We start from the raw sequence: 13,444 nt of genomic DNA, 5'->3' as shown, positions 1-13,444 counted from the left end.
TACAGATTCCATCTTTTTACTCATTATTGTTCTGTTCAGATTTTCTATTTTTTTATGATTCAGTCTTTGTATATTGTATGCTTTGGAGCACCTAAACACATAAAACAAATATTTATATTTATACAAAATATAAATATTATATTGCAACCCATCTCTTTCTTCAGATCCACAGGATCTGATGGATTGCAATATAATAACAGTAGAAAACTTCAATACCTCACTTTCAATGCTGGAAGATCATCCAGACAGAAAATTAATAAGAAAACATTAAACTTGAACAACACTTTACAGAAACACTTAAAGGACCTAAATGGATAGAAGAATTTAAGCACTTCTTCTTAGTTATCCAATTTGTTGGTGTATAATTATTCATGATAGTCTCTGATGATCTTTTGTATTTTTGTGGTATTATGAATCCTCTCTTTTTTTAAATTAATCTAGTTTGTCAAATTTGTTCATCTTTCCAAAAAAGAACTTATTTTATCTATCTTTTTGTACTGTTTTTCTAGTCTCTATTTCATTTATTTCTGCTCTAATTTTTATTTTTTCCTTTCTTACACTAATTTTGGTTTAGTTTATTCTTCTTTTTCTGTTTCCTTGAGGTATGACATTAGCTTATTTATTTTAAATCTTTATTCCCTTTCATGTAGGCATTTATTGTTACAAACCTTCCTCTTTGAACTGTTCTTACTGTATCCCATATGCTTGGTATGTTGTGTTTCCATTTTGTTTGTATTAAGATAAAAGATTTTGGCCAGGCACAGTGGCTCATGCCTGTAATCCCAGCACTTTGGGAGGCCAGGCAGGTGGATCACAAGGTCAGGAGATTGAGACCATCCTGGTTAACATGGTGAAACTCCGTCTCTACTAAAAATACAAAAAAAAAATTAGCCACGCATGGTGGCAGGCTCCTGTAGTACCAGCTACTCAGGAGGCTGAGGCAGGAGAATGGTGCGAACCCAGGAAGTAGAGATTGCAGTGAGCCGAGATTGTGCCACTGCACTCCAGCCTGGGTGACAGAACGAGACTCTGTCTCAAAAAAATAATAATAATAAAATAAAATAAAATAAAATAAAAGATTTTTATCTTGTTATCTAAAGATTTTTAATTTCCCTTTTAATTTCACTGACCTATTTATTGTTGAGAAGCACGTTAATTTCCATATATTTGTGGATTTTTCAAAATTCCCCCTATATTCATTCATTATTTTTATTTATTTATTTTTAGACACAGGGTCTTTTTTTGTTACCCAGGCTGGAGTGCACTGGCACAGTCATAGCTACTGCAACCTTGAACTCCTGGGCTTAAGCAATCCTCCCACCTCAGCTTTCCAATTAGCTGGGACTACAGGCACATAACATTACCCCTAGCTTCCTCCTATAATTGATTTCTAGTGTCATACCACTGTGGTCAGAAAAGATACTTGAGGCTGGACATCTTGGCTGACACCTGTAATCCCAGCACTTTGGGAGGCCAAGGTAGGCAGATCCCTTGAGGTCAGGAGTTTGAGACCAGCCTGGCCAACGTGGTGAAACCCTGTCTCTACTAAAAATACAAAAATTAGCTGGATGTGGTGGCTCACGCCTGTAGTCCCAGCTACCCGGGAGGATGAGGTGGGAGAATCACTTGAGCCTGGGAGGCGGAGGTTGTAGTGAGTTGATATTCCACCACTGCACTCCAGCCTGGGTGACAGAGCAAGACTCCAATTCAAAAAAAAAAAAAAAGAGATACTTGATATAATTTCAGTCTTCTTAAATTTGCTGATGCTTGTTTTTTTGCCCTAACATGTTATCTGTCCTGGAGAAAGTTCCGCGTGCACTTGAGAAGAATGTGTATTCTGTTGCTGTTGGATGGAATGTTCTCTCTATCTCTCTCTCTCTCTCTGTGTGTGTGTTTGTGTGTGTTAGATTCATTAGGTCTAACGTGTTATTCAAATCCAATGTTTTCTCACTAATTTTCTGGATTATCTTTCATTGCTGAAAGTGGGGTATTGAAATACCCTACTATCATTGTATTGCAATCTGTCTCTTCCATCATATCCTTAATATTTATTTCATATATTTAGGTTCTCTGAGGTTGGGTACATATATATTTACAATTGTTATACCCTCTTGATGAGTTGACTCCTTTATCATCATATAATGTCCTTCTTATTTCTTTTTTACAGTTTTTGACTTTAAGTCTATTTTATCTTATATAAGTATAGTTACCCCTGCTCTCTTTTGGTTTCTATTGATGTGGAATATCTTTTTTTCCATCGCCTAACTTTCAGTCTGTGTGCCCTTAAAAGTGAGGTGAGTTTCCTATGGGTAACATATAGTTGGGTCTTGTTTTTTATTCATTCACTTACTCTATGTCTTTTCATTAGAGAACTTAATTCATTTACATTCAAGGTAATTATTGATAGATAAGGACTTACTACTGCCATTTTGTTATTTTGTTGTTGTTGTTGTTGCTGTTGTTGTTTTGTACATACTCTTTTTTTGGAGATAGGGCCTCTGTTGCCCAGGCTGGAGTGCAGTAGTGTGATTACAGCTCACTGCACCCTCGACCTCCCAGGCTCAAACGATGCTCCCACCTCAGCCTTTGTGAGTAGCAGGGACCACAGGCATGTGCCACCACATCCAGCTAATTTTTTAAAAATTATTGTAGAGATAGGGCCACCCTATGTTGCCCAGGCTGGAAGATACATTTTTCTTTCTTTCTTTCTTGCTGTCTTTGTGGTTTCACGGTTTTCAGTCATGGTATTCTTTGAATACTGTTTCTGTTTTGTGCTTCTACTGAAGATTTTTGCTTTGTGCTTATCATGAGGCTTCCAGAGAACATCTTTTAATCACAACACCTATTTCAAAGTGATTACAACTTAACTTTGCATACAACTCTACATTGTTACTCTCTCATCAAACAGCTTATATTTTTTGATGTCAGAATTTACATCATGTATATCCTTTGATAAGTTATTTTAGTGCTACTATAGTTGTCATTAATAGTTTTTTTCTTTAGCTTACATTTCTTAAATGATTTGAAAACTAATACATTTGTACAAGTCAAGATTTGTGACTTGGGTGTATAAAAAGTGAAAGAACCAGGGAGAAGGCTAAGTGACTCTGCTTATCTTTTCAGTTTCTATTTCAAATAGAAGTTTGAAGGATCTTCAAAAAATTAAAAATAGAACTAGCATATGATTCAGCAGTCCCCTACAGAGTATGTATCCAAAGTAAATGAAATCAGTATATCAAAGAGCAATGTGCACTCCCATGTTCATTGATGCATTAGTCACAATAGCAAAGATACAGAACCAACCTAAGTGTCCATCAAAGGATAAGGGGATAAAGAAAATGTGGTAAAGAGACACAATGAAATAGTACTTGGCCTTTAAAAAAGAAGAAAATTCTGTCATTTGTGACAACATGGATTAACCCAGATAACATTATGTTAAGTGAAATAAAACAAGCACAGAAAGAAAAATACTGAATGATCTCACTTATATTTGGAATCTAAAAATGTTGACCTCTAATAAGTAAAAAGTAAAATGGTTACCAAAGGCTGTGGGGTCAGGGTGGGGATTGTTGAACAGATGTTGGTCAAAGGATACAAAACTTCAGTTACACAGAAGGAATAAGTTCAAGAGATCTAGCATACAAAATGGTGACTTAATTAATACCAATGTATTATTTGCTTTTTATTTTTCTTTTTTTGAGATGGAGTCTTGCTCTGTCACCCAGGCTGGAGTGCATTGGCGCAGTCTCAGCTCACTGCAACCTCTGCCTCCTGGGTTCAAGTGATTCTCTTGCCTCAGCTTCCCAAGTAGCTGGGATTACAGGTGAGCGCCACCATGCCTGGGTAATTTTTGTATTTTTAGTAGAGACGGGGTTTCACTATGTTGGCCAGGCTGCTCTAGAACCAATGTATTATATTCTTAAAAACTCCTAAGAGAGTAGATTTTAAGTATTCTCCCTACAAATGATAAGTATGGGAGGTAATGCATATGGTTAATTAGCTCAATTGAACCATTCTACAATATATACATATTTTGTAACATCATGTTGTGCATGATAAATCATACAATTTTTATTTGTCAGTTAAAAGAAATAAATAAATTACAAAGATAAATAAATGTTTTTTTAAAAAAATAAAAATTTGGTATAATCCTATCAAACTCTATCTCCTACCATTGAATTCTGTAAAGACAAGTAAGGGTTGGGTGATGCCATGGACACACAAATTGAAAATATTCAGCAGACTTAAATGGTTTCAAGCATTTCCTTAAGGTCCCATCATCTTTTAATCTCTTATTACACTCCCGTTCTCTCTGACTACAGCACTCCGGAGGATACCAAGAGGAGAGAAAACCTGAAAGAAGCAGCAGTGTGAATGGCTGATTTTAAAAAGAAACCAAGCTTCCTAAGTCTGTAACCAAGGTTGAAGCACAGCGCTAGGCAGGGGGTGGTGACTCTCAAGTTATTCCTTAGTACTGTGGGTGGTCCCTTTGGTGTTTAAAATAAAACACTCCTAAGGCCTTTTATAATCATCTTTATGTGATAGCACAAGCCTAAATATTGAGGATCTGATAGGTTACAAAATTGTACATAAAATGTGATCATGTTTTGTTTGAAAAATCAAATGTGCATTGAAAAACAAAATCTACAAAGAAAAATAATAAAGCATAACAGTTTATTTCTGGTTGTCAAATTATAAGTAGTTTCTTTTATATATTTTCCTACTTTAGCTGTATGTATTTTCCTACTTTAACTGACAGCTGAAGGTGATGGAGAAAATGCAATTCACATCTTTACTGATTCTCTAAGAATATCAAATGCATCCAATTTATAACTCTGGATAAAGGACTTTAAAATCATGTCACATTTTAATAGTCCAATATTTTCTCTCTTCTTCTTGAACTCCCCAAAACTCTTTTTCTCAATGTACCTATGAAAAGTCTTTTTAACATTATTTTCTGGATATTCCCACTATCTTCTTAGATAACCCATTCTCTTATTAGGTATCTTCTTCTCACTTGTAAAATTCTACCTGCCTGTTTCTGGCTGTTATAGTTCTAAAAATGTTTAAGCTTATTGTGCTGATTAGCATATCTGAAAGGGTGAAAAGCTGCCAAGGAGTTGGGAAACTGTGAACATTGCTGGGAGAGGTTATTTGGGTGAGATTATGAATACTTTTCTGACTTCAACAAACATGTAGAGCATATAATTTTTAAGATTTTTTTGTTTTAAATTATAAGCTATGTGGGTTTTTTTTTTTTTTCTTTTTCTACAGTGTGGCTTTCCTCTGTGCTGTGTCAGCTCATTTTTTTTCTTGTCCCTGGGAAAGCCTATCTCACAGCTTTACTAGTCATTATTAGGTATTAACCACTAGTCATGTTTTCAGAAAACAATCTATTATAATATGCAAACTTCAATTTATCCTCCAATTTTAAATCTCTCTCTTACTTTCAGTTTCTGGATGCTTGTAATGAGGGAGGAGTGGAGCCCACTTCAAAATTGCACCACCTTATTCCTCTTCCCCACCTCCCCAGGCTGCCTCTGTCCTCTCCAAAATCAGACCAACAGGAATGAGAGAGACAAGAGTAAAACAGAGTCTTGCTTGACTGATCCAGTTGGAGTCTGGTGATAGTAAATCAATGTTAGACATTTGACTGCTGATTCTTTACCTCTCGCAGTGTTTTTGTGATTCTTTGGATGTCTTCCTACTACTCTGTAGCCACTGTACTCTGGCACAAATGATTCATCCCTTTGTTAATCACTTTCGATTCTCACCCATGCCTGCTTCCTGGGGGTCCTTTCCAAACTAATGCTATTTCTTGGGGTTGCTTCGTCCTGCAGACAAGCACTCTCACAGGCAGTGTCTCTGACAACCCAAATCTGGCTCTCTTTTAACCATCCATATGCAGGCCATGGGATCGCTACACACATCCGTGTCCTGCCAAACTCTGAATGTCCACGCTGTAGCTGATACTGCTGGGTTTATTTACTTGGCTAAAGGAGGTCTGTGCCTTTACATTTTCTCAAATGTGTACAAGGTAGCATTTCCTATATCTCCTATACACTATGTTGTATTCTCTTGAGAATAGGGATGGCCTAAGGATCACCAAACAGATTTGGGAATACTCTCTTTGTAATATTGCATAGAATGTCTAGCATCTCGCTTTAAAATGTGAAGATCCTCTTTTCTCTCACCTTATACAAAAATCAACTCAACATGGATTGAAAACTTAAATGTAAGACCTGAAACTATAACAACACTAGAAGAAAACCTAGGGAAAACTCTTCTGGACATTAGTATAGGCCAGGAATTCATAACTAAGACCTCAAAAGCACAAGCAACAAAAACAAGATTAGACAAATGGAACTTAATTAAAATTAAAAGCTTGTCTACAACAAAAGAAATAATCAACAGAGTGAACAGACAACCTACAGAATGGGAGAAAATATCTGTAAATTATGCATCTGACAGAGGACTAATATCCAGAATCTACAAGAAACTCAAACAATGATAACAACAACAACAATGAAAACATTAAAAAGTGGGCAAAAGACATGAACAGACATTTTTCAAAGGAAGACATACAAATGGCTCACAGGCATATGAAAATGTGCTCAACATCACTAATTATCAGAGACTTAAATTAAAACCACAAGGAGATATCATCTTACACAGTCAGAATGGCTACTATTAAAAAGTGAAAAAATTGGCTGAATGTGATAGCTCACACCTGTAATCCCAACACTTTGGGAGGCCAAGGCAGGAGGATTGCTTGAAGCCAGAAGTTTGAGATCAACCTAGGCAACATAGTAAGACTCTGTCTCTACATAAAATAATTCTTAAAAAATTATTTGGGCAGCTGGGTGCGATGGTTCACACTGGTAATCCCAGCACTTTGGTAGGCCGAGGTGAGTAGATCATGAGGTCAGGAGATCGAGACCATCCTGACTAACACAGTAAAACCCCGTCTCCATTAAAAATACAAAAAATTAACCAGGCATGGTGGCACAGTGGCACGCACCTGTAGTCTCAGCTATGTGGGAGGCTGAGGCAGGAGAATCGCTTGAACCCAGGAGGCGGAGGTTACAGTGAGTTGAGATTGTGCCACTGCACTCCAGCCTGGGAGACAGAGCAAGACTCCATCTCAAAAAAAAACTTATTTGGGCATGGTGGCACATGACCAAATAGTGCCAGCCAGCCACTCAGGAGGCTGAGTCAGGAGGATCACTTGAGCCCAGGAATTCAAGGGTGCAGTGAGCTATGATTGCACCATTACTCTTCAGCCTGGATAACAGAGCAAGACCCCATCTCTCTTTAAAAATGTCAAAAAATAACAGATGTTGGTAGGAATGCAGAGATAAGTGGGAATAGGGAATAGTATATATTCCCACCAATATATACTATTGGTGGTAATGTAAATTAGTACAACTTCCATAAAAAACAGTATGGAGATTTCTCAAAGAACTAAAATTGAACTACCATCGATCGGATCCATCAATCCCACTACTGGGTATCTACCCAAAGGAAGAGAAATCATTATATCAGAAAGATACCTGTACTCATATGTTTATCTCACTACTATTCACAATAGCAAAGATATGGAAGCAACCTAAGTGTCCATCAACAGATGATTGGATAAAGAACATGCGGTATATACACAATGAAATACTGTTCAATTTTTTAAAAAAGAATGAAACCATGTCTTTTGCAGCAGCATGGATGGAAATGGAGCCATTATATTAAATGGAACAACTCAGAAACATAAAATCAAGTACCTCATATTCTCACTTACAAGTAGGAGCTAAATAATGTTTACACATGGACAAAAAGTATGGAATAATAGACATTGGAGACCCAGAAGAGTTGGGGATAGAAAGGGAAGAGTGATGAGAAATTACTTAATGGGTACAATGTACATTATTTGGGAGACAGATACACTGAAAGCCCAGACTTCAAAGCTACCCAATATATCCATGTAACGAAATTGCACTTGTACCCCTTAAATGTATACAAATAAAATAACTAAATGAATAAAATTTCAAAAATAGAATAAAATTTCAAAAAATATTGAGTCTTGTTCTTGGCCTTTGACTCTCAGCCAAAATGTGGATACCAAAAATAATTATTTCTAACATTCTGTCACAGGTGTTTTAAAATAATTTCAGCCAGGTTTGGTGGCTCATGCCTGTAATCCTGGCATTTGGAGAGGACAAGGTGGGAGGATCACTTGAGCCCAGGAGTTTGAGGCCAGCCTGGGCAACATAGTGAGACCTCATCTCTACAAAAAATACAAAAATTAGCCAGGCATGGTGGCAGGCACCTGTAGTCCCAGCTACTCGGAAGACTAAGGTGGAAGGATCACTTGAGCCCAGGATGTAGCGGCTGCAGTGAGCCATGATTGCACCACTACACTCCAGCCAGGGCAATAGAGCAAGATCTTGTCTCAAATTTAAAAGTACTTTTTAAAATAAAGAATTTCAATGAAAGTTTAGGAAATATGCTTTTTATCATCATGAATGCCTTTGCCATCACATTCTTCATATACATACTCATTATAACCCATCAAAGTCTGCTTATTACAAGACCAGTTCTGTTCATGAGTTAAACAAAGTGAATCTATTAGCCAAAAGCATTTCTTGAAATTTTGCTAGCCTGGTCTCTGAAAGGAAGCAGTTAAGCTTCCTTACCTTTGGAAAGAATACCTTATAAATGAACAAGAGAGATAGAAGAAACACAAATAAATCACATGAATGACAGTAACAGACATACATCTGAACTGGCTCCATAAAAGAATTGCCTGGTTGAAAAGGTTTATGGGGCCAAGTGTGGTGGCTCACGCCTATAATCCCAGCACTTTGGAAGGCTGAGGTGGGTGGATCACAAGGTCAGGAGTTCAAGACCAGTCTGGCCAATATGGTGAAACCCCATCTTTACTAAAAAAAATACAAAAATTAGCCAGGCATGGTGACTCACACCTGTAGTTCCAGCTACTCGGGAGGCCGAGGCAGGAGAATCACCTGAACCAGGAGGCGGAGGTTGCAGTGAGCTGAGATCATGCCACTGCACTCCAGCCTGGGCGACAGAGTGAGACTTTGTCTCAAAAAAAAAAAAAAAGAAAAAGAAAAGGTGTATGGTATTTTTGTTCTGTGTCAATGTAGCTAAGCTGGAACTATATTCCCCTGAACTATATTCTCCTCTTTTTCATCACTGAATGAGCATTAGCTCTACCTCCTTCTTCGAATATGTCCCAGCTACAATCCTGATTTGAGACATTACTGGGCTTGACCACATCACTGTGCTTAGGCACTGTGATGACCATTCCCTAGGTTCACAGGTCCCACGCTCAGCTCAGTTCTGGACGGACAGAACAAATGGCTGGCCACAACCAGCTCCGAGGGAAGTCCCTTGGCCCTGACGTCTTCTCAAACGCCTCAGACCCAAGTTATTTCCTATCCAAGAACACAGAGAGAACCAAAGGGAATCCTGTGACTGTCTCTCTGAATTTAGTTCACATAGGGACTGTGGAGCCAAAATATTGCTTCCTTTTAAAAAGTCTGACATAAAAACCATTTCTAGCTTCTTGATAGCCCAAGGCTTTCACAAGTGTCCTTCTTTGTCACATATCCCCAAAGCATGTCCTTCAGGTTTACTGTAAAATATGAATGTCCACTTTCAAGTACAGGTAAGAATTCTGCATGCAACTTGGAGTGAAATAATCGCTTTAGTGTTACAGCTCTTTTAGAATTTGTCTAGCAGGCTTCCCAATTTTTGCTGGAAAGCCCCTATATGTAAAATTTTTTAAAAATTGATTGCTTTATTTGTTGATATTTTGTTAACCAATTAAAGGATAAAGTGTATTTATTATTACAGCAGTAAAATATTATAATAATCAATGATTGTGAACATGTTTTTAAGCACAAATCAATTATTAAGATTTCTCATTGTAAAATACAGTAAAAGATTAACAATTAACACAAATATTAGGAAAAAACATTTTGGCTAGATGACTTTCAGAAGAACGTCATATTCTTTTTTTGTTTGTTTGTTTGTTTGTTTTTCAAAACAGAGTCTCACCCTATTGCCCACGCTGGAGTGCAGTGTCTAGTGTTGCCATCTTTATGTCCATAAGTACCCAATATTTAGCTCCCACTTAAAATTAAGAACATGTGGTATTTGGTTGTCTGTTCCTGTGTTAATTTTCTTGGGATAATGACCTCTAACTGCATCCATGTTGCTGCAAAGGACATGATTTCATTCTTTTTTAAGACTGCCCATCATAACTTTAAACATATTAACTTTGTGATTTGTGTTTAATTTTTAATTATTTAATTTCACAGAAGGCATGGGTTAATCAAGACCCATATCTTGCTCCTCCTCTAATCCCAATAATGAGCGAGCTTGGATTCGGTGCCACAATGGACGATACAGTGACTATGGAAGCAATCTAGCCACTGACAGAGCTGTCAAATTATTCCTCACGATGCAACATTTTTGAAGTTTAAATACCAAAATTTACAATAATAAAATTTTAATAGCAATCTCAACTTATTTTTGCATTCCAGAGATTTAGCCTATGATAGTGATTTCTGTCTTGGTCTTGTCTTTAGTTGAATAGTTTTTTTGGTTGTGTTTTGTTTTGTTTTGTTTTTTAATATTTGGCCTTTTTGCATTGGGCCAACATGTATACTTGGTAGACCTTTAGTTTTAATCCATCTACTCGTGTCTTCTATTCTCACGATGCTGACTCTTTCATCCAATATTTCAAATTCTCAAGTTCCAAGTCTGCAAATTTACTTTTCTATTAGCTCTTAGATAAATTGCAGGACCCTATTGCATGGCTCCAAATCCAAACAAGCAAAAAAAAAAAAAAAAAAAACACACCAGAGGAAAGTTTTTCCCAAGAAATAACAATAGTACTATTGTATTTCTTTATGATTTTGTCGGGACTTTCAGAAACGTTGCCTCCAATTCCTGATTCCCAGACCTCTGGACCTATAATTTAACCACAAGATAAGAAAAAGGAATTCACTTTGGCTGAACTGTTAAATATGTTTAAATAAGGATTTCTAAAAATCACCCCCAGATCTTTTTCTTCTGTATTTTTCTCTGGCCTTCTACTTACTTGATGTCTTTCAGTTAAGTATTACCCCTCCTCACTTAAATTACATTTATATTACCCCTGTTCATTTGAAAAGATAGCTTCACTTACAAAAGTAATGAAATTATTCTCTTACCTTCATGTTTGGGAAAACATTCAGGGCAGAAGAGAGGGGGAAAATTTCCTCTGTAAGGGCCAGGTAAGTTTTCAACAGCAGGAAGAACCCAGCAGGCTGCCTGCCTCTCTGCCTCTCCCTGCTCTAGATTATCTTGGCACTCATATATAGAGCAAGTGGTCCTGAGATGTAGCTCCTACCCCAACCGGATTCTCCAGCGACAGCAAGAGCCTGCCCTTGTACTTAATCTGTGCTTTGAAGCCAGATGCATCTTATCAATTACACAGCCTTAGCTACGCCAGCTGGGACTGTTTGGAAGTTACAGATATGTTTCTTAGAAACATATCTATAAATCAGGAAACACAGCAAATGTTCTCAGTTCAATGTTTAAGTGATTTTCAACCAAAGGAGACTTTGTGTAAGGCAAGGGATGAGCCTCCTTCTTGTTTCAATCTACCAAACTACGTGGATGTTTTCATGATTCTCTTAAAGGGTATTACACGCCAGACTTCGAGATTAAATATTTTGTGAGCGAAAATATCTAAATGCAGTTCTGTCACTCAAAATGTAAATGGAATGTTCTGGAGTAGAATTTTTCCCCAAAGTACAGCCTAACACAACCTAATAGTCATCCCTTCATGCTTAACTTTCACAGAATAACCACAAAGAGCATCAATTTTTGCAAACATATTCGAGGACATCACTAATTTTCTCAAGAATTTCACTTAATCCTTTGCTAATCAGATCACTGTGTTGGAAAGTTCTTCTCAGGGTCATCATCCACATCCATTTTTTCTCCTTCGCTTTTTATGTTGTCTTAGTCTACCAAGTCTTCATTTGTCCATAGCTTTGCATTGATTCTAGAAGGTCCCCAACATCACCTTCATACATTTGATACAATGCTGTATATTTTGCAAGATTTCAGATTTCCTATTGAAATTGAGGTACAGTTGGTCGACCACAATGGCTCATGCCTGTAATCCCAGCACTTTAGGAGGCCAAGGTAGGCAAATCATGAGGTCAGGAGTTCGAGACCAGCCTGGACAATATGGTGAAACCCTGTCTCTACTAAAAACACAAAAAAATTAGCCGGGCTTGGTGGCACGCACCTGTAGTCCCAGCTACTCAGGAGGCTGAGACAGAAGAATTGCTTGAACCCAGGAGGTGGAGGTTGCAGTAAGCCGAGATCGTGCCATTGCACTCCAGCCTGGGTGACAGAGTGAGATTCCATCTCAAACAAAAGAAAAATGAGCTACAGTTTTATTTGTATTGTTGGACCAAATATTCTAACACTAGCTGCTAGTGCATTATGAGTGAGGTAGAATAAGTGTTAAGTGGGAAAGAAAATTTGAGTTAAGAATAATTTTTATAAGTAAACATTCCGTTAGTGAAGATTTTCTAGTTTTAATGATTTTTTTTCTTCCTATATCCAAAGCGCTGGAATAATAGAGACAACCCCTATCCTCCCCTCGTAAATTAATGGTGGTTTCCAGAGACAAAGCTTCCGCATCTTTTGTTCAAACTTTTAGTGATTTGTGTGGAAGAAATTTAGTCACAGAGACAAAGATCCTGACTCCTGGAAGAAATATTTTTTATTCAGCTCCAACTGCATAAACTCCAGATGCCATAGACTCATCTTAAATTCTCAATATGCAATTTCATGTCCATTGGCTGTCTTAGTTTGGGCTCCCCCAGAAGTAGATTTAGAGACAAGAATTCAATTGCAAGTAATTTGTTTTTGTTTTTGTTTTTGTTTTAAGAGACAATGTTAGAAAGTACTGCTAGAGGTGGGAAAGTGAGATGGGGAGAAAAGAAAGTCAATAAAGGGTGGTTTATCAAGCAAGAGACTCCAGTGGGCAATTTGAGTTCAGTTCTGATTAGGAACTCTGAAAGACATAGCAGACCAACTCTGCAATTAAGAGTTAGTCCAGGCCGGGCGCGGTGGCTCAAGCCTGTAATCCCAGCACTTTGGGAGGCCGAGACGGGCGGATCACGAGGTCAGGAGATCGAGACCATCCTGGCGAACACCGTGAAACCCCGTCTCTACTAAAAAATACAAAAAACTAGCCGGGCGAGGTGGCGGGTGCCTGTAGTCCCAGCTACTCGGGAGGCTGAGGCAGGAGAATGGCGTAAACCTGGGAGGCGGAGCTTGCAGTGAGCTGAGATCCGGCCACTGCACTCCATCCCGGGCTACAGAGCGAGACTCCGTCTCAAAAAAAAAAAAAAAAAAA

General features: G+C 37.8%; 1 protein-coding gene and 1 non-coding gene across 2 annotated transcripts in view; one reads left to right on the top strand and one right to left on the bottom strand.

Annotated features, from left to right (window-relative positions):
- C7 (complement C7) overlaps nt 1-11,598 on the bottom strand; it is an 80,856-nt gene extending 69,258 nt beyond the window's left edge. Inside the window, exon 1 of the mRNA XM_025387451.1 lies at nt 11,235-11,598. Coding sequence (XP_025243236.1) covers nt 11,235-11,240 — 6 coding nt within the window. The 5' untranslated portion in view covers nt 11,241-11,598. The remainder of the gene's footprint in view (nt 1-11,234) is intronic.
- Nucleotides 9,723-9,784, top strand: LOC112627231. The gene has a single exon (XR_003120082.1). It is a non-coding gene; the product is annotated as a U7 small nuclear RNA (small nuclear RNA).
- Nucleotides 11,599-13,444: the final 1,846 nt, after the last annotated feature.

The sequence above is a fragment of the Theropithecus gelada genome, chromosome 6, assembly GCF_003255815.1.
Source record: "Theropithecus gelada isolate Dixy chromosome 6, Tgel_1.0, whole genome shotgun sequence".
Lineage (NCBI taxonomy): Eukaryota > Metazoa > Chordata > Mammalia > Primates > Cercopithecidae > Theropithecus > Theropithecus gelada.
Note: the sequence above shows the minus strand (reverse complement) of the source record. Positions and strands in the feature narration are given on the sequence as shown.